At 46.5% G+C, this 17,559-nt stretch overlaps 3 protein-coding genes across 4 annotated transcripts; 2 read left to right on the top strand and 1 right to left on the bottom strand.

Annotated features, from left to right (window-relative positions):
* The first annotated feature begins 74 nt into the window (after positions 1–74).
* On the top strand, positions 75–3,125 carry LOC131212529 (fructose-1,6-bisphosphatase 1). Of its 2 annotated transcripts, XM_058206424.1 has the most exons (5): positions 75–298; positions 1,466–1,487; positions 1,883–2,072; positions 2,139–2,390; positions 2,456–3,125. In XM_058206424.1, exons 2-5 carry the CDS (start codon positions 1,478–1,480, stop codon positions 3,036–3,038), a joined length of 1,035 nt encoding a protein of 344 aa, XP_058062407.1. In that variant the 5' UTR covers positions 75–298; positions 1,466–1,477; the 3' UTR covers positions 3,039–3,125. The 2 variants fall into 2 exon arrangements, with proteins under 2 accessions (XP_058062407.1, XP_058062408.1); XM_058206425.1 differs by lacking the exon at positions 1,466–1,487.
* Positions 3,126–3,212: 87 nt separating this feature from the next.
* LOC131212528 (tRNA-dihydrouridine(47) synthase [NAD(P)(+)]-like) lies at positions 3,213–5,414 on the bottom strand. The gene is made up of 4 exons (XM_058206423.1): positions 5,312–5,414; positions 4,743–5,245; positions 3,435–4,671; positions 3,213–3,376 (listed from the first exon to the last, which is right to left on the bottom strand). The coding sequence occupies exons 1-4, from the start codon at positions 5,341–5,343 to the stop codon at positions 3,307–3,309; spliced, it is 1,842 nt and encodes a 613-aa protein (XP_058062406.1). The 5' UTR covers positions 5,344–5,414; the 3' UTR covers positions 3,213–3,306.
* A 321-nt stretch (positions 5,415–5,735) lies between these two features.
* On the top strand, positions 5,736–9,986 carry LOC131211726 (prolyl endopeptidase). The gene is made up of 7 exons (XM_058205312.1): positions 5,736–6,078; positions 6,335–6,704; positions 6,773–7,186; positions 7,259–7,418; positions 7,488–8,158; positions 8,229–8,441; positions 8,513–9,986. Exons 1-7 carry the CDS (start codon positions 6,009–6,011, stop codon positions 8,904–8,906), a joined length of 2,292 nt encoding a protein of 763 aa, XP_058061295.1. The 5' UTR covers positions 5,736–6,008; the 3' UTR covers positions 8,907–9,986.
* The last annotated feature ends 7,573 nt before the right edge of the window (positions 9,987–17,559 follow it).

Genomic DNA, 17,559 nt, shown 5'->3' with positions numbered 1-17,559 from the left:
TGTTGGTGTTGGTTGGGTCACCCTGCCCGTGTTTTCGAAGCACCCGGCACCGGTCCGATAGTCAGTAAGTGATAGCCGAGAGATTCAGTTGCTTACGCACAGCAGTTCCTGGTGGCAGAAACTGGATTAGTTTCGATTCCCACACCCCAGTTGGTGACACCTTTCATTAGGAGGTCAAAGTGGTTTGTGCCGAATATCTGCCCGGTTAATTAGCGTCGCTGGCGTGATATTTGTCACAAACTAGTGTACCATTATCTCGAGGCGTGATCGCTTCAGTGTCTTTAGATCCAGCGTAGAGGTAAGTTGAGCATTGACTTGCTCAGTGGCGAGTGACGATTATTTTTGAAAGTCATTTTGTGGTATTGTGGAAAAATGTGGAGAATTTGTAGTTGTAGGTTGGTTTACTGTACAGAATTTAAGCAAGAACGCTATTTAAATTCTAGCGTCTTTTGCGGTCAAAGTGCGTTCGAGCGCTTTGAGAATCGCTGAACCGCTTTTCGTTACTATTTTTGGCAAGTTCGCACACATACACTTTCCCGGCGGTTCTCGCTTCACGGTTCACCGGATAGCTGTTGAAAAACAAACTTTGCGATCGCGATCGTAACCCGCGATCGGTTTCCTAGTTCTTCGTTTATTTTTTCGTCTTGTATTCCGCGACACGCGTTCAACTGATGAAAGTGGCCAACAAAATAGAAAACAAAGAAATAGGGGCCACAACAGAAAATCGCAAAACCTTGCGTTCATCCTTTTGGCGATAAAATTCTCTCTTCGAAGCATTCGGTTTGAAGGACACATGCGAACTCTTGACCCAGAACCAATTTGAATTAAAATCATTTGAAGAGTTGCAGTGTAACTTAATGTAGGAAGAAATGTAACGCCAACATGTAGATTTGCCACACAAAATTGAACATATTATCAAACAATGAGCCCCAAAGAACTTTCATCTTTGAATAAATAATTCGATGCACACTTTCATTGCGAGAAGACAACCCAAACAGTTTTTTTCGTAAAATATTCTCCTTGTTGCTATTTCTTTCTAAAAAAACATTTGCCAGTTTGGGAAACTCTGGGCACCAGATCGTACCAACAGACATCTTGACTTTGACCGCCTGATGACCCCTAACACAGCTAGAAAGGATCGAGGGCCGTGGCCTCGTTTGGCCGCCGTTTTTGGATTGATACGGCGATACGAGCACTGCAATAGGTTTAGAATTGGAAAAATAAATAAAATTTGTGCTTATCACTGGTCATTGATAAACGCTGTTCGGACGCCTTATCTTTAAGGTCCATGCTCATCTTCGGTGATCGTTTGTACGCGTGAATACGGCAGCAACCGAAAGGTTGCAGGTTTGCAAGTCACTTCAGACCACCCGGACGTGCGCCACACTTCTGCTTAAATGATCAAATGTTTGCTTTCGTCATTGCTTTACAAATAATATGTCAAATTGTTTGAATTGTCCAACAGCGACAGCAAAAGATGGCCAATCGTACGTAATGTAGAATCTGTTAGCACTGCGACACTTTAGCTTGCTGTTGCATGTACTCTACGTTTGTACAATAACTTAAATTATCATGAAGAATGTTATGAAGTCCAACAAAGACAGTCTCGTGTTCTGTAAATCTGCACCGAAAACTTCTACTTCCTTCCTGCAACTAATCAAAAGTGTACAAAAATTATTTCGCTATTAGGCCCTACATGTTGCTAGAAATAAAATAAAATACCTTTAGTTTGTAATTAAATTATCAACAAGCACCTATTCTTTGGCAGTTTGCAGAATGGCATGGCGCATGGCTTTTGCATAAGCATGTGAGAAGACCTGTAATTATTGACTCACAATCTAAACAAGAGCCCTTTTATCTTTTTCCCACAACCCGATTGCAGCAACGATACAAATCATGACCCAACAGGGACCGGCATTCGACTCGAATTGCATGACGCTGACGCGCTTCGTGCTGCAGGAGCAGAAAAAGTACAAACATGCCACCGGCGACCTATCCCAGCTGCTCAACTGCATCCAAACCGCCATCAAGGCCATCAGTTCTGCGGTGCGTAAGGCGGGAATCGCAAAGCTGTAAGTGGCACCATTTAGTGCACTTTGCCACCGTTCTCGACGTCTCATATACTTCGCCCGTTACAGCCAAGGAATCTCAGGGGACACCAATGTGCAGGGCGAGCAGGTGAAAAAGCTAGACGTGCTGTCGAACGAAATTTTCATCAACATGCTAAAGTCCTCGTACGCCACCTGTCTGCTGGTGTCGGAGGAAAACGATAACGTGATCGAGATCGAATCGGATAAACGAGGCAAGTACGTCGTATCGTTCGATCCGCTCGACGGTTCGTCCAACATCGATTGCCTCGTGTCGATCGGTTCCATCTTCGCCATCACTAAGTAAGTATCGAAACGGCTATTCGGTTTAGCGAAATGACTCACTCCGTCACCGTCCCAAATGATAGGCAGTTGAATGAAAGTGCCGAACCCTCGGTGGCCGATGCACTGCAACCGGGAAACAAGATCGTGGCTGCCGGTTACGCATTGTACGGATCGGCCACCATGATCGTGTTGAGCCTGGGCAACGGGGTGCACGGCTTTATGTACGATCCGTCGATTGGTGAGTTTGTGCTGACCGACTACAATATGCGCATTCCGGAACGGGGCAACATCTATTCGATCAACGAGGGCTACGCGTCGACGTGGGACGAGTCGGTACGAAAGTACGTCCAGGATAAGAAGGATCCGGCAAAGGGCAAACCGTACGGAGCGCGATACGTTGGCAGTATGGTGGCGGACGTACACCGAACGATCAAATACGGTGGCATCTTTATCTACCCGGCAACGAGCGCGGCCAAGAACGGCAAGCTGCGGCTGCTGTACGAGTGCAATCCGATGGCGTACCTGATGACGCAAGCCGGAGGCAAGGCGTACGCGGGCAAGGATAAACTGATACTGGACGTTATGCCCACGTCGATCCACCAGCGATCGCCCATCTATCTCGGCTCGAAACTGGACGTCGAGGAAGCGCTCAGCTACATCAAGTAGTTTCGGCCGAGGGTTGCCTGGTTACTCTGCTCGATGGATGCTTGAAGTGGAATCTTTTTGTTTTGTAATAAAATGTGCTCAATAATATTTGGTGATCGTCGTAAGAGCTAAGATTGCATTCAGCTTGGCTTTGTAACAGGTTTTATTTACATTTTTTCTCTATGCTTTGCACATGACAACCACTGGTCTAATAACAGGTGTTAAACTTACATACCTCGGAAGTTCTTTCAAGATGCCACTAAACCATCGTCATCGTCGATGCGTTTCTTCAGTACGCGTTGGCTTTATGTTTCGGCACAAAGTGGAAACCATCCGGAATGGGTCCGAGCAACATTTCACTGTGCAAAGAAATAGATTGTGAATGGGTGCAGTTTGCACAACCGGTTCAACATTTACCTTAGTTTCACCCAATCGTTGCAGTTGGGCGATGCCATCAGAGTTTCCAGATCATCGCGCCCCCGATACGCTTCGGGCCGCTCGTTGATGCGCTGCGGTGGCCGCTCCAACAATCCGTACGGTACATAACGATACAGAAACGATTGCCATTCAAGAAGAAAACGGCGGGTGTTTTCCACCCCTTTTGTGTCGCTTCCCCAGTGTTCGAGTCCATAGTTTGCGTAGCGCTTCAGCATCTCGAACCGCTCACTGCTCGACGGATCGAGGTTCTTGCGTTCTTTGATCTCCTGAAATACCCATGGCTTGATGAGGGCGCCGCGACCCACCATAACGCCGGCAATGTTCGGGCACCGTTCGCGAGCCGTCTCGTAATCGCTGTAGCAGTAAATGTCCCCATTGCCGAACACCGGAATCGTGGTTGCTTGCGATGCACAGCGCTGCACGTAGTCCCAGTCCGCTCGCTTGGTGTAGCGTTGCTCCTTCGTGCGCCCATGGATCGTAACTAAGCTGGCACCCCACTCCTCAAACCGTGGCACCAGCTCATGGGCCACCGGTTTATTGTTGTGAATTCCGACGCGGGTTTTCACGGTAAATTCTTTACCGTAATCCGCCAGAAGCCGGGAGCAGCTTTGCACCATCAGCTGAAGCACGTTCTGGCGCCGAAGCAGGGCACTTCCACCGCCCTGGTTGAAGATCAAATCGATTGGGCAGCCAATGTTGAGGTCGATAAAATCGACTTCCGCCTTTTCGGCGATAATTTGGGCGGCGTACGTGACCAGCTTCGGTTTGTGGCCACAAAGCTGCACTCCGAACAGATCTTCGCTCTCATGGCGCTTCGTAAGGGCCCACTCTTGGATCGCACCGTTAATGATCGGTATGGCGCAGGCCATTTCACCGCACGTTACGTCGACGCCGTACTCCTTGCAGATACGACGGAACGGCAGATTGCCTACCGTGGTTAACGGGCTGAGGTACAGTTTATCGCGAAAGTTGATACGTTTTCGTTCCGCGCTCCGAAGCTTAACTAAATCCTCATCCAAAATGGGACCGATTGGAGACGGTTTCGGCACTGCCTCCTCGATTTCAGCCTTCCCGTGTTCGACCCCGGTGTTTGTAGTTTCAGCGGACTTTTCTTTCTGACTAGTTCTCTCATCCTGCTGCAGTTTCTCGAATTTGTTCACTATTTTCGTCGACTTGTGGAAATTGTATTGCTTTTTACGCAAGATTTGTTGAAGATCTGAAAAGGTCATTTAAACAAATTATCCTCTGTGACTACTGGTCACAATGTCAGGGGTCTCTTCAACTCACCGTATCCCAGGCAGGTGGTAATCAGCATCGAATCGTTCGGCTTATGATCGGCAGGATAAATGTTACGGTTGTTCTCATCCAAGTGTGCACCGGCGAACCGACAGGTTACGCCAAAGTCGCAAAACCCCTTCAGTGAGTAGATGTAGCACTTGCCATCGATATCCTTCGGTTTTAGCTGCAGATATCGGTCAAGATCGTGTGAATAGCGGCATGTATCCATTTTGGGACACGGTTTGGCGCCTTCCGTCACGCTCCCATTGAGAAGTGTTTTGCAAAGCCGCAACGAATCGTCCTCTTTGAACGGAATACCTCGTCCCTTATTCTGCCCACGGTTCTTTTTCTTCCGCTTTCCGTCACCCTCGAAGCGGCCCTTTTTCTCCGGTGGTGGACCTTCGATGGCCAGATCGAAACCTTTCGCTTCCGGCGTCGATTCGCTGTCGTTTGCAGGAGATTTTGCTTCGGTCGCCGGCTTTTCGGACAAGACAAGACGCGGAATAAGGTATCTGAAAAGTACGGAAAATGCGTGCCATCAACGTGTGCTAGGCGATCTCGTTTTGTGCCTCACTTACTCTGCCTTTATGTGGCATATTCCATCGTCCATGTTTCGCTCGAATTTTATTTCCAGGAGCCCGTTTTCGTCAGCTTTTAGTCGAGAGTTTTGTTTCCAACGGGTTGACGTTTCGACAAACACGTGTGGGGTAAACTCAACACTCCAAGCACAAGGTGGTTCGGCAGTGATTTAATTGTTGTGAAATATGATTTCTTTCGGAAAACTTAGGTAAATATGTGCGGTTTTGAAACTCCAAACAAACTAAGGTTTCTATAACACTTTCTTCTCTTAACGCGAGTTTTTTTAGCTCGAACTCAGCATTTTCCAAACTCACCACGCAATGTGCGTCAAAAACTGCCGCCTGTCACCCGTTGTCGAGCTGCGTGTGTATGCGTGAGAGAAGTCGCGGTGAGCAATCTTTCGCAAAGTCATTTTAATAAACTTAGTCAAATTCAGTGCAAACAATAGTTTTCTTCGCTTTTGAAGTTGTTGTCATTCAAACGCAGATTACCCGCTCGCTCTATCGTAAATCAATCCGGTTGCGATAGCACAAGAGCAGCACACGGACGCCACGATCGCCGGTTCTTTCCCATAACCAACGGCTTGTCCGCGAGTCCGTACGCGCGCCCGATTTTAGTCAACAATTGTGGGAAATCCGAACAACCCGTTCGATTGCTTCGTCGCACAGATTCAGTGGTGCGATAGCGGCAAGTTTTATGCTAGGGCCACTGATCGTGCGTAGCGGTCGAATTCTCACGCACCTTCGCCTTCCGTTGCGCCGAAGTGGTAAGCGAAAGTGAAACAAGTCGCCAGACAGGTCACTCCTTTACTCCTCCTATTGGCCCACGTAACGCGCAAAAGTGGGTCTCTGGGTTGCGGCGGTGTTTGTTTGTGTGTGCGCTTTCCTCCTCCGTTTTGCTTCGCGCGCTCAGCTGGCCAGCGAAGCAAAAGCGGTCCAACGGACTGGGATTTTTGAGTTGCTTCGTTCAACTTCGGTTGGTTATTTGTGATTTCTCACTGATCGTTGTTTCCTTGTCCCCAGTCTCTGTCCCCAGCGTGCTTCGTCGAACAAAGTACAGTCGTCTAGCGATGCCGGAAGCAGCAGCGGCCGCCAGTGGCAACAAGGTCCCGCAGTATCCCGAGGCGCGCAGGGATGACTCGGTGGTGGAAGAGTTCCATGGCGTCAAGATTGCCGACCCATACCGTTGGCTGGAGGATCCGGACGCGGAGGAAACCCGTGAGTACGTTGAGCGCCAGAATGAAATTTCGAAACCCTTCCTCGACACCTGCCCGGAGTGGAAGAAGCTAAACGAGAAGCTACGAAAGCGTTGGAATTATCCGAAGTACTCGTGCCCCTTCAAGCACGGCAACAAGTACTTTTTCTTCATGAACACCGGCCTGCAGAATCAGGAGTAAGTGTGTGCGCGTCGGGAATCGGTCGGTAATAATACTTTCCATTGTTCGCTTTTTCGCCCCCCAGTGTCCTCTACATCCAGGATACGCTGAACGGGGAACCGAAAGTGTTTCTGGACCCGAACACCCTCTCCACCGATGGTACGATCGCACTGGTCGGTTCGCGCTTCTCCGACGATGGGCGACTGTATGCGTACGGGTTGAGCCAAAGTGGTTCGGATTGGACGAAGCTAAAGATACGCGACGTGGAGACGGGCGAGGATTTTCCGGAAACCATTGAACACACCAAGTTTGTGACGGCCTCGTGGACAAAGGACAATAAGGGGTTCTTCTATGCGCGCTACCCTGCCGCCGATGGGAAGGCGGACGGCTCGGAAACGGCGGCGAACGAGAACCAGAAGCTGTACTACCACCGTGTCGGTGACTCCCAGGACAAGGACGTTCTGATTGCGGAGTTTCCGGAGGAACCATCCTGGCGACTGTGAGTTTAAATGTCCGTTCGATTGCAGCTTCAGTTCTTCATGCCATTCGTTGGTGGTTTTTCATCATCCAGAATGCCGGAAGTTTCGGATTGTGGCAAGTACCTGTTGCTGTTCATTATGAAGGGCTGCAAGGACATGCTGCTGTACTTTGCGAACTTGGAAAAGGCGGGCAACCTGTCGACAAAGCTCGACTTTGTGAAGGTGGTCACGGAATTCGATAGCGATTACGATGTAGGTTCAAACGCGCGCAACGCCATACCGTATCTAGTAAACTCAGAGGCTTGTTTTTTCCGTTTCCAGTACGTCACGAATGAGAACAGTATCTTTTCGTTCCGCACGAACAAGGGTGCCCCAAACTATCGCATCGTCAACATTGACTTTGACGAACCGGCCCTGGACAACTGGAAGACGCTGGTCGCCGAACATCCGAAGAACGTGTTGGACTGGACAACGTGCGTGAACAAGGATCGCATCGTGCTCGGTTACATCGACGATGTAAAGTCGATGCTACAGGTGCACAGTCTGGCCGACGGGAGCTTCGTGTCAAAGTTTCCGCTCGACATCGGCACGGTGGTCGGGTTCAGTGGGAAGAAAAAGTATTCGGAAATTTTCTACCACTTCGTATCGTTCCTTACGCCCGGGATTATCTATCACTACGATTTCGCCACGGCCGCTGGCCAAGATGCCGGCACTCCGGTCGACCCGACCATCTTCCGCGAGGTAAAGATCGAAGACTTCGACAATAGTCAGTACACGGTGGAGCAGATCTTTTACCACAGCAAGGACGGCGAGAAGGTGCCAATGTTTATTGTGCAGCGCAAGGAGCAGGAACGGAAAGAGCACAAACCGTGCCTGCTGTACGGGTACGGTGGGTTCAACATTTGCGTGCAACCATCGTTCAGCATTACCGGGCTGGTGTTTATCGACTCGTTCGACGGGATTCTGGCCTATCCGAACATTCGCGGTGGAGGGTAAGTGTCATGGACGCTCCCCGTTGGTTGGCATAATAATATCCACGTTCCGTGCTTCACTTGCTTCCAGAGAGTACGGTGAGCGGTGGCACAATGCCGGGCGATTGCTGAAGAAACAGAACGTGTTCGACGACTTTCAGCACGCCGCCCAGTATCTGGTGGAGCATGGCTACACGCGGCACGAAAAGATTGCCATTCAGGGAGGCTCGAACGGAGGTTTGCTGGTGGGCGCGTGCATCAACCAGCGGCCGGATCTGTTCGGTGCTGCCATAGCGCAAGTCGGGTAAGTGTGACCGTGCTCCTTCCGCCAATCGGGGTCGTTAACCTTCTTCACCGGCGGTGCTCCTTTTGCAGTGTGTTGGATATGCTACGGTTCCACAAGTTTACGATCGGTCGCGCTTGGGTCTCGGATTACGGCGATATGGACGAGAAGGAACACTTTGAGAATCTGCTCCGTTACTCGCCGCTGCACAACGTACGGCGGCCAGCGTCCGAGAAGGAGCAGTACCCGGCCACGCTGGTGTTAACGGCCGATCACGACGATCGCGTTAGCCCGCTGCATTCGCTCAAGTTCGTTGCTGCCCTACACCACGCCATCAACGGTTCCGAGCAGCGGAACCCACTGTTGCTGCGCGTGTACAGCAAAGCCGGGCATGGCATGGGCAAACCGACGGCGAAGAAAATAGAAGAAGCGACCGACATTCTAACGTTCATGTTCAAGACGCTTGGTCTGAAACTAACTTTCTGAACGCGGTCCTAGGGTTTGGTATCGGCTTTTTTGGCATTGCGAAAAAGGGAAAGCTGCTTACTGTGCAGAATGAAGAATATGCTTGAAAGCAACCACAGTTCTATGGCATACATCTCCTGAGTTTATGGCGATTTCAAATAAAGTTGTGTTTCAAAGTATTTGTAACCGGTTAAGCAAGATAAGACGATTTCTTTCCATGTCTCTTTCGACTATAGTTTTCTCTTGTTTAAAACATCAATGATGGATATTAGATTCTAACTTCTTTTGGACAAGAAAAGAAGCAAATAAAGTAGTGCACTTTATCACCGGTTAATAAATACCGTACCGGAAAGGAAAGCCGAAGAACAGTCATCGTTTCGCCTTGTGTGTGCGCGCATTTGTCTAGAGGTATGTCTGCAATGAAAGAATAAATGCGAAAAATGACGGAAATATTTATCAGCGGAGAGGGTGATAAATTCTACTGCAGATAAACAATGACTGATACTAGATTAGGTTAGCAAGCGCAGGGTGCACAGGGAGTGAAGATAACGGTAACGACGTGAACCAAACCAACCCGTACGAGCCATAACCTTAAACAATAAACAGATATTATAGGTAACAAAGATAAAACCCACGACGGAACTCTAACAATCATTCACCGCTAAGCCTTGACGGTGACTACCAACACGTTTTTCGTTTGAATTTTTGATCGTCTTTGAAATTCTTTATTATACCTTCCGATTGTTGCCTTCAGTTCGAGATATATGAGATGCTGCGTTTTGTGTATATTGTTGTAAATTATAATATTATTACTATTTCGTCTTACTGTTGTACCGTCGTCACGTGCCCCCAAGGGTTTTAACCTCTTTTAACGTGTTCGTGTTTGTCTTTCTATTCCTGCCTGTTTTCTCCGAGCTGTTTCCTCTCAGTCGTCGGAGTTGATCGTACAGAGTCAAACATGCCACGGTAACGGAGGCCATTCTTTCGGAGGGTTGGATTGTTGGCCGTATGTTGTCAGTGGTGCTCTTCTGAACGTTGGTGATTGGTTCCCAGCGCCCAGATACCCCTATTGTTGTATTGATGTAATCATTTCAAAGGACTTGAACGTTTAGTTTCGCTTTGCGCCCTTGAGAGTGTAAAAATAATAAAATGAAGAGAAATCATTATTGTACGTATCTTGTTGTAATTAGTTTGAGGCAAAAAATCATTGTTCATAACACTAGAATCTTTTGGCTCCGTCGCACTCATATCACTTTTACACTTCCTGATCTTCTCTGTCGGATATCGGTTACCGGAATATCTAATTTATTTCTATACGTTTGTTTCACTATCTATCTATAGCCGTGATCTTTCCCTACTCTCCAGTCGATTGTACGTTTCAACCAAGCAATGCAAATAATGTATTGAATAGTTCAACATTGTAGACTTATTGTGATGCACAAAAGAGTCTCTGATACATTGTGTGAGTTTGTGAGCCATAGAATATGATTATTTCTGTCAAGAAAATATGAGTGGAAAAGAATATGAACCTAACACAACAAACGGATGGAATCTGAATCTAATCATTAGACCAAGTTTTCTTCCAGCACTAACCTCAATTAAGGTTGGAAACGATCGCAAGATCGTAGCACGGTAACGATCGCCAAGGTCAGTTTTCAGTCAACAATAGTCGCCTGCGTCCATTTTGTGAGCAATTGATCGCGAGAGCGTAGAACCGTGCGAGATTCTCCCATCTCCTATGGTTTGTAGTGAATTATTATTTGTTATTTTAATTTCGATTCGTTTGTTTCGCCTTTGGTTTAACTACCTTTAACCGAGATCCGACCCCGGCCAGGATCCGAGATCCTTTCAACGTGTTCAATAACATTCATATGTATATATTACGGGTAACTACAGCAAAACCGTCGTGGTGTATTATTGATGAGATTGTTTTTTTGCACGCTTTACGCACCGTGCCGTGATGATCAGTTTACACTTTTGTTTTTGTCCGATAACGCCATACTATGATATATACACCGTCGTGATGCGGGTGGTGCGCTCAGATAGACGTGAATTTGCTCGTGAGAATTCTATGCTTTACTGTCCGTTTGGTTAGGGGGGTTTTCATCAACGTTAATATTTATCTTCATTACTTCTACTATACAACTGTTTCCCTTAAAAGTACTTATTGTTTCGACAATCGACATTAGGGGGCCGATTTTTCGTTCTTGTTCCTCAATCTGTTTCGGTTTTGTTTTTGATTTTGCACAATCCCTTTGCCATATTTTGTGTCCTTTCTCTCTCTCTTTTTCTCTCTCTCTCTATCGGAGTCGCACTGTGCTAGGTCTCACACACGGTTTATCGCACTACTAAAATGTAGTGCTGGTGGAAGTACGGAAAAGGTAGCAACAGAAACAAAAGGGGTCCGTTTAGGCGTATAGATCATGATACCTTTCCGTTCGATTCTACGGCGATGAAACGGTACTTCCCGCAACGAACCCATAAAAAGCAGTTTTAGAAGAACAGTTAACAGTAACATATTCGCGACCACTGCTTCCCGACCGTAGTCCCGCAGGGGTCTTTTACGGTAGAGACAACGAGGCAAAATGCGATACCATAATGATTACGCGTGATTCAGTTGCCGCCCGAACAGAGATTGCTTTCGAGATTTAGGTAGAAGTTTAGAATTTTGTTTAAATTTACCGTTAAATATGTACCGAAACTTGTGGTTAATATTGTGTCGTGTCGTTTCGCTTCGGGCTAATATGCAGAAGTGTGGTCGTAGGCCTATGTGGTTAAATATGTGTACATTCTTTCCTTTCTTTCATACTCGTGCTATTTTGCCATTTCGCTACCCTTTGCCGTCCATTTCACAGTCCTTTGCACCAGTTCGCTGTCGGTTTTAGTATACCTTTATAGTGAAGGTGGAAACTAACAGTTTTATATGTACGTTTGCGTGAGTCTTTTTTTGGTTTGTTCATGTATAATGATCGAACAGCTATATATGATTGATTACACGAGTGTGTGTAGTAATATTATGCATTGCCACCGGTTGTAAGGTCGCCGTCTGGGTCAGGAGGCCCGCTACTCCTGCGAGTATAACGCGCAAACGGAAATGGAAGCACGTAAGCCAGAACACGTCGGCTCTAAGATTGCGTATGAATTGTTCAACAATTCAACAACATCGATTCTACAGTAATATGTGTTTGTGGTTATGCCTTCAGGATAAGGTGTAGAGAACGGCGCAACTTAGTCATCTGTTTTGTAAATATCTTCACTCCTGCCGCGGTCCTGACCTTCGGCAATTCGTTCATGTTTTAGCGGGTTCGAGCGGGCTAGTTCGGGTTAGATACATATTTACAGCTCGGGTGCCCTCGAGGGCATAAACTCTTCACAATTCATTGCGTCATTTGATGTCACTCCGTTAACTTAAATAGCCCCTTAAGGGCAGCGCTCGTCTCTATGGCAGATACGGGTCCAATACGTGCTGATTAGTTGTAATCGTAATCTACTTGATAGCGTAAATTTTCCTACAGCGAAACGTGTTACGAACGTGTGACGCCCAATGGCAGCAGCGGCGGGCGCAAGCATACATTAACACAGTGGTAGCAGTAGTAGTATTAGTAGTACATTGCAGCATCATCAGCAGTAGCATGAAAAGGATGTTGTCCACCGGTCCAGAGGTAAGAAAACGAAATGTGTTGCAAGTTCCCACCCAGAACCAGGAACCCGAAAGCGGTTAGTTTTACGCGTTGCGATGATTTAGTTTCGGTTGTTGGCGTTGGTTAGGCGAGATGTGATGAAATGGTGAGCGAGCGCGACAAGAAGAGAACGAGAAGATAAAGAAACAAGTGATTCATTTACAATGCGTTTTGGCGGCGATTACGGTTTGTGTTAGTGAGTGAAGTAGCCAAAAGGGAAGAAAAAGATGTCACATTTCTTTGATCTCTTTGCCTATAACATACTTAGTGCAGTGTATTTACAGCGTTAAGGTTTGGGTGAGGTCCCTTCCGTGGTATATGTTTGTAGAGCCGAGAGGAAACGATTTTGAAAGCTAGCACAGTTAAATGAAGAAAATAAAAGAAAACACAACTTACACGTTGCACCAAACAAGGACGCCAATCTTAATCGTGTACGAATCTCCCTAATTTTGACACATTCTCTTCCTGCAGGCCATCGACTTTCGTTCGCACGGAATGCAAGCTGAGTTCCCATGCCATCGATTCAAGATAGAATTTGTTTATTTTAAATAATATAATGCTCGAGGTCAACAAAATTATAATCGTGATCATTTCAATGTAACTAGGCTAATAATATGTTTTTTCTTAAGTAAGTGTAATAAATAATAACGCTGCGAAGAAAACAAACAGAGAAACAGCTTCGTAGGACACTATGCCAACGTTATGTCCACCGCCCGGGCACTCTGTTCCTATTTCATTCGTTTCCTAGCGCAAATGCCACTGCAATACACATGCAACATTGGTAGTATCGTATGAATTAGATAGTATTTGCCATCATATTTTGGCTTCGGTAGGGTTTCTATAAACCGTTAAATCCTATTTTGAAAGCTGTAACAACACCCACTGTCACACACTTAGCTGTAACGGTGCACGTATGTCTAATGTACGTTATTACAACGTACTTGTAATAAAGGTATCCGTAAGAATCTCATATCAGGCACAACGTCAGATCTTGTCACTACTGCGGATGTGCCGAAAACCAAAAACGAACCGAAAAGCTTATCCCAGAAACTATTTATAATAATTCAAAATGGTCCGATGCGTTCTTATTATCGCGGTGATCATTTACAATTTTGAGTACACGAATGAAATATTCCTCTCAAAGAGCCTAACAGAACGTGCGTAAAGCTTCCCTTGTTAGAGGTTCCATTTTACTGCCCTCAACTGTTCCGTAGGCGTCGCCTCATTGGGTGAGTAACATGTAGGAACATTTATGTCAGCAAGCAAACGCAAGCGTGGCTCCCACAACCACCGCGAAAGGACGGCTTCGAGCTCGGTTAGTGAAGCTTGGGTCTGTCTTAATGCTTCCATCCATTTTAACCATCCCTAATTGTTCTTTCGAGCTACTAAACTCCCTTCGCTTCCATGTATACGCCCAACTTCATTGAATTCGAAATCTAAATTCTACTAAACTTCATATTAAAGCCGTTCCCATAGTGGAGAAATTGAAAAAAAATGCTAAAATACTATAAGCTAACTGACGGAAAGTCACAATGCAAGAAGTTACTTGATTTCGTCACCTATCTGCACACCAATTGTTGCGTTCTCCACGTTTCCCGTCGATCACCCTTAAAAGCTATCGGTTGGAACAGGACAAAAGCGAGCGACACGCTTCCGGACCGGACAGTGAAAAATAAATATATAAACTAGATCACAATGTTCAATTATGTACAATAGGCGCAAGCAACAGATATCCCCACAGTAACAGAGCTTAGCAAAAAGTGTGGAGGATTGAAAAGGATCCTCACTAATCGCGGGGACTCCTCACTTGTCTAGCAATGAGGTCTTTTGAAAAAAAAAAAAGAAAAAATCTCGGAACCTCCTTTCCCTTAATCTTGTGCGGTGGCGTGCAGCGCGTTACGGTCGGCTTCGGTTAGCGAGCCATTGCTACTGCCCTGACTGCCACGGCCGGACGAGGAGTGACTGGTGCCCCCGTTGTGCTCATCATCCCCTTCGTCGACGCACTCGCTCCTCTGTTGCTGATGGTTACGTTGATTTCCGGTAACGGGAGAGGACGGGGAAGACGAAAAGGCTGTCAGCGGGCCAGTCAGCGGAGCCGCAACAGGAGGAGCGACAGAATCGGCCTCACCATCCACCGGCGAGTTCAACGAGGAAACGCTTTCGCTAACCTTCGTCGTCGACGTCCGGTGGTGGTGCATGATCATAAGGGGGCTACTGCGGCCACTGCTACTGCCAGCCGCGGCACCGTCACCGTACAGACCGCCACCACTAGCACCGCCACCTCCACCACCCAGCAGGTGCACCGATTGGTCTATGCTGGAACAGCTACTGTTCTTCACATAGATAACCTGCTTGTGGAGTTGCTGATGCTGTTGTTGCTGCTGCTGATGGTGCTGATGTCGCCGGATATGCCCCGAAGCGGACGACACCGATGAGGTGGAGGAGGAGTAGTACTGGTGATGGTGATGATGAAGCTGGTGGAACTTGGAAAAGCTTACCATTTCCGAGGTGAGCGAGTTCAGCGCCTTCTCTACCGTCGGCTTGTGGCGATCCCGGTCCGACATTGGTGACGAATGGCCTGAGAATGCTGCGTGGACCGCGCGCGAAAGAGAAGCACAGTACGTTTAAAACCCACCGATCGTCAGCAGGTGCGGGTCCCGCACGATACTTACTTCCAATATCACCACTCGAGCTCGAGTCCGTAAAGCTGGGCGTTCCTTCAGTCCATGTTGGTGTCGACCCTTCGACCGACGCTAGGGCTCCCCTAGAGCCGTAATTGCTATTGGATGATGATTCGACTGCTAAATGACTTTCTAATCTTATTTCTGATATACTGTAGTGGTTTCGGATTGCGATCGCCGCGATTTGGGTTCATTGTGAAAAGATGATAAACCGATAACGATGGCGAATAAGAGTGGCATTTCCAGTAGCATTCACAGGAGTGGTGTGCAAGTGTTTTTTGAGAATTCAATTCAGTGATTTCAGCAGCATTCGTTCACGGCAGCCAGCAACCATCAGACAAAGGTGGAAGTGTAGAGGGATATACGATTCGAGCATCGAGCAGATAATATAGAAAGAGAAAAGAATAGGAAAAAACGATAAATACGAAAACACATTGGTGTGTAAACATTTAATAAAACGAACCGAGCAACATTTCGTCAGAAAATGGAAGTTTATTCATTCGCGAGAAGAAAGCGTTTAAAGAAACGATCGAGTGTATTTAATGATAGCAATACCAGCTTAAAATTGCATTACATTTCTTAGTATAACACAAAACGGTGGTCTTTTTCGAACGCCAAAAGTAACTGCTGTAAACAGCCGTAATCAATCCAAGTTCAAAAGTCCAAAAGTAAACAATATTCAAATTTGTAGCCATTGCTGAACAAGAGGAATAAGTTGCCTGCAATGTATGTTCTCTTGTCTGTATAACTGCAACATCCTCGACTTCGTCTCCTTTTAATGTCTGGTTACGTACTTTTCTCTGCGTTTCGCCGTTGGACAGTTTGTTAGGACTTTTTTCAATTTGTATGTTTGCTTAGGTTAGCTTAGGTTAGGCTAGGTCATTTATCTTAATTCTGGCAACTAAGCAATTTGTGCCCATTGCCTGTTTTGGAACAAATAAATAAATAAAAATAAAATAACTGTAGTTAAAATAAACGATACGATATGCAACTATTAAGGTTGTATTGCTAACACCACTTTGAAAAGACCGAGCATGGGATGAGATATGTTGATAGTTAGTTCACAAGATTAGTCATTTCAACACACAGAACACACAAACAGGAAGATGCAAATTTGGAACAGTTTTAAACAACATGCAAACATAACGAAGTTGACGAGTGTTTAAATTATTGCTTCCTGGGCTATCATGCAAAACGTTCGCAAAGCTTTGAGATGTTTGGTTTGAAAGTAGTTTCCCGTTTTTGGCCTTCCTTCACGATACCGAGTTTGTAAAAAGAGGTGAAATTCATGCAATTTGAGAAAATCAAAACGCGAACGGCCGAAAAAAATATTTCAACGAGAATTCCCTCAAACAAATAGAAGAAAAATGTAATCTGTAACACGCTGACATAAACAAAAACAATCACACAAACACTTTCATTCGTAGAGCAGAGACGTAGGACCTCCGGAGGAAGGTTGGAAATAAAACCGTTTCAAAAGATCCGAAACAAAGTGAAAAACAGAGGTATATGATAAACAAAAAAGAAGACAGCCGCGATCTCCAGTGACAAAGGCACACATCTCCCCACGGGAAAGCTCGAGCTCACGGGACACGTACCTTATTGAGTCTTCTTTGTAGTTGTCGCTGCGACAGGATGTACTCCGCCGATCGACGGAACCGCCGCCTCCGCCGCCACCATCGCCGTGACCACCGCCGCCGCCACCGCCGCTGACACCACTTCCGATTCCGCTGCTGCTGCCCGTTTTGTCGTCCGACGAGTGCCGATGGCTACTGCTACCGTGCTCGGAGATGTCGTCAAAAGCGGGAGGAGGAGTGGAAGAACAGGAAGGAGATGTGCCTAGCCAGATACGAAATACGAAGCGTCTAAGTTTCCTGTATTGTCTTTTTTATGCTCTCTTTTTGTCTTTCCATAACCAGAGAGAAATGTGGTGATGTATGAAAAATCAATCAACCCAAACTAAGCCGACTGCTGACGGACTACGAACGGACACGGCCATCGCCAACGTCTTCGAAGAGTGTTGAGGAAAATAGCAAAAAAACAGTAATGTGCATTGCGAGGCCAAATATCTGCACTGTATCTACGAAAAGTCCTCCATTTTTAGTATTGTTAAACTACAGTGAAATGAAATACAAAACTAAACAAACAAACACAAAAAGGCGTGGATGCCTGTTAGAGGCCGCATACCAAACTGCTGTGCACGTAGGTCTAATGTTTGGCTTAAAAATGATAACGGTCCACTTTCGAAGAGTAATCAAGTTTAAATTATAACTAGGAACGGCCTCAGTACGGCACAATACCAAAAAGGCGAAT

This window comes from Anopheles bellator, chromosome 2 (genome assembly GCF_943735745.2).
Source record: "Anopheles bellator chromosome 2, idAnoBellAS_SP24_06.2, whole genome shotgun sequence".
Lineage (NCBI taxonomy): Eukaryota > Metazoa > Arthropoda > Insecta > Diptera > Culicidae > Anopheles > Anopheles bellator.
Note: the sequence above shows the minus strand (reverse complement) of the source record. Positions and strands in the feature narration are given on the sequence as shown.

Excerpts from the sequence above, each read along its gene's own strand:
- LOC131212529 (XM_058206424.1), top strand. Across the intron at positions 2,073-2,138 it reads AAGGCGGGAATCGCAAAGCT|CCAAGGAATCTCAGGGGACA; the intron begins GTAAGTGGCACC and ends CGCCCGTTACAG. Across the intron at positions 2,391-2,455 it reads TCCATCTTCGCCATCACTAA|GCAGTTGAATGAAAGTGCCG; the intron begins GTAAGTATCGAA and ends CCCAAATGATAG.
- LOC131212528 (XM_058206423.1), bottom strand. The coding sequence starts at position 5,343 with ATGGACGATGGAATATGCCACATAAAGGCAGA. Across the intron at positions 4,672-4,742 it reads TACCACCTGCCTGGGATACG|ATCTTCAACAAATCTTGCGT; the intron begins GTGAGTTGAAGA and ends TGACCTTTTCAG. Across the intron at positions 3,377-3,434 it reads AACGATTGGGTGAAACTAAG|TGAAATGTTGCTCGGACCCA; the intron begins GTAAATGTTGAA and ends TTCTTTGCACAG.
- LOC131211726 (XM_058205312.1), top strand. The coding sequence starts at position 6,009 with ATGCTAGGGCCACTGATCGTGCGTAGCGGTCGAATTCTCACGCACCTT. Across the intron at positions 6,705-6,772 it reads ACCGGCCTGCAGAATCAGGA|TGTCCTCTACATCCAGGATA; the intron begins GTAAGTGTGTGC and ends TTCGCCCCCCAG. Across the intron at positions 8,442-8,512 it reads GCTGCCATAGCGCAAGTCGG|TGTGTTGGATATGCTACGGT; the intron begins GTAAGTGTGACC and ends CTCCTTTTGCAG.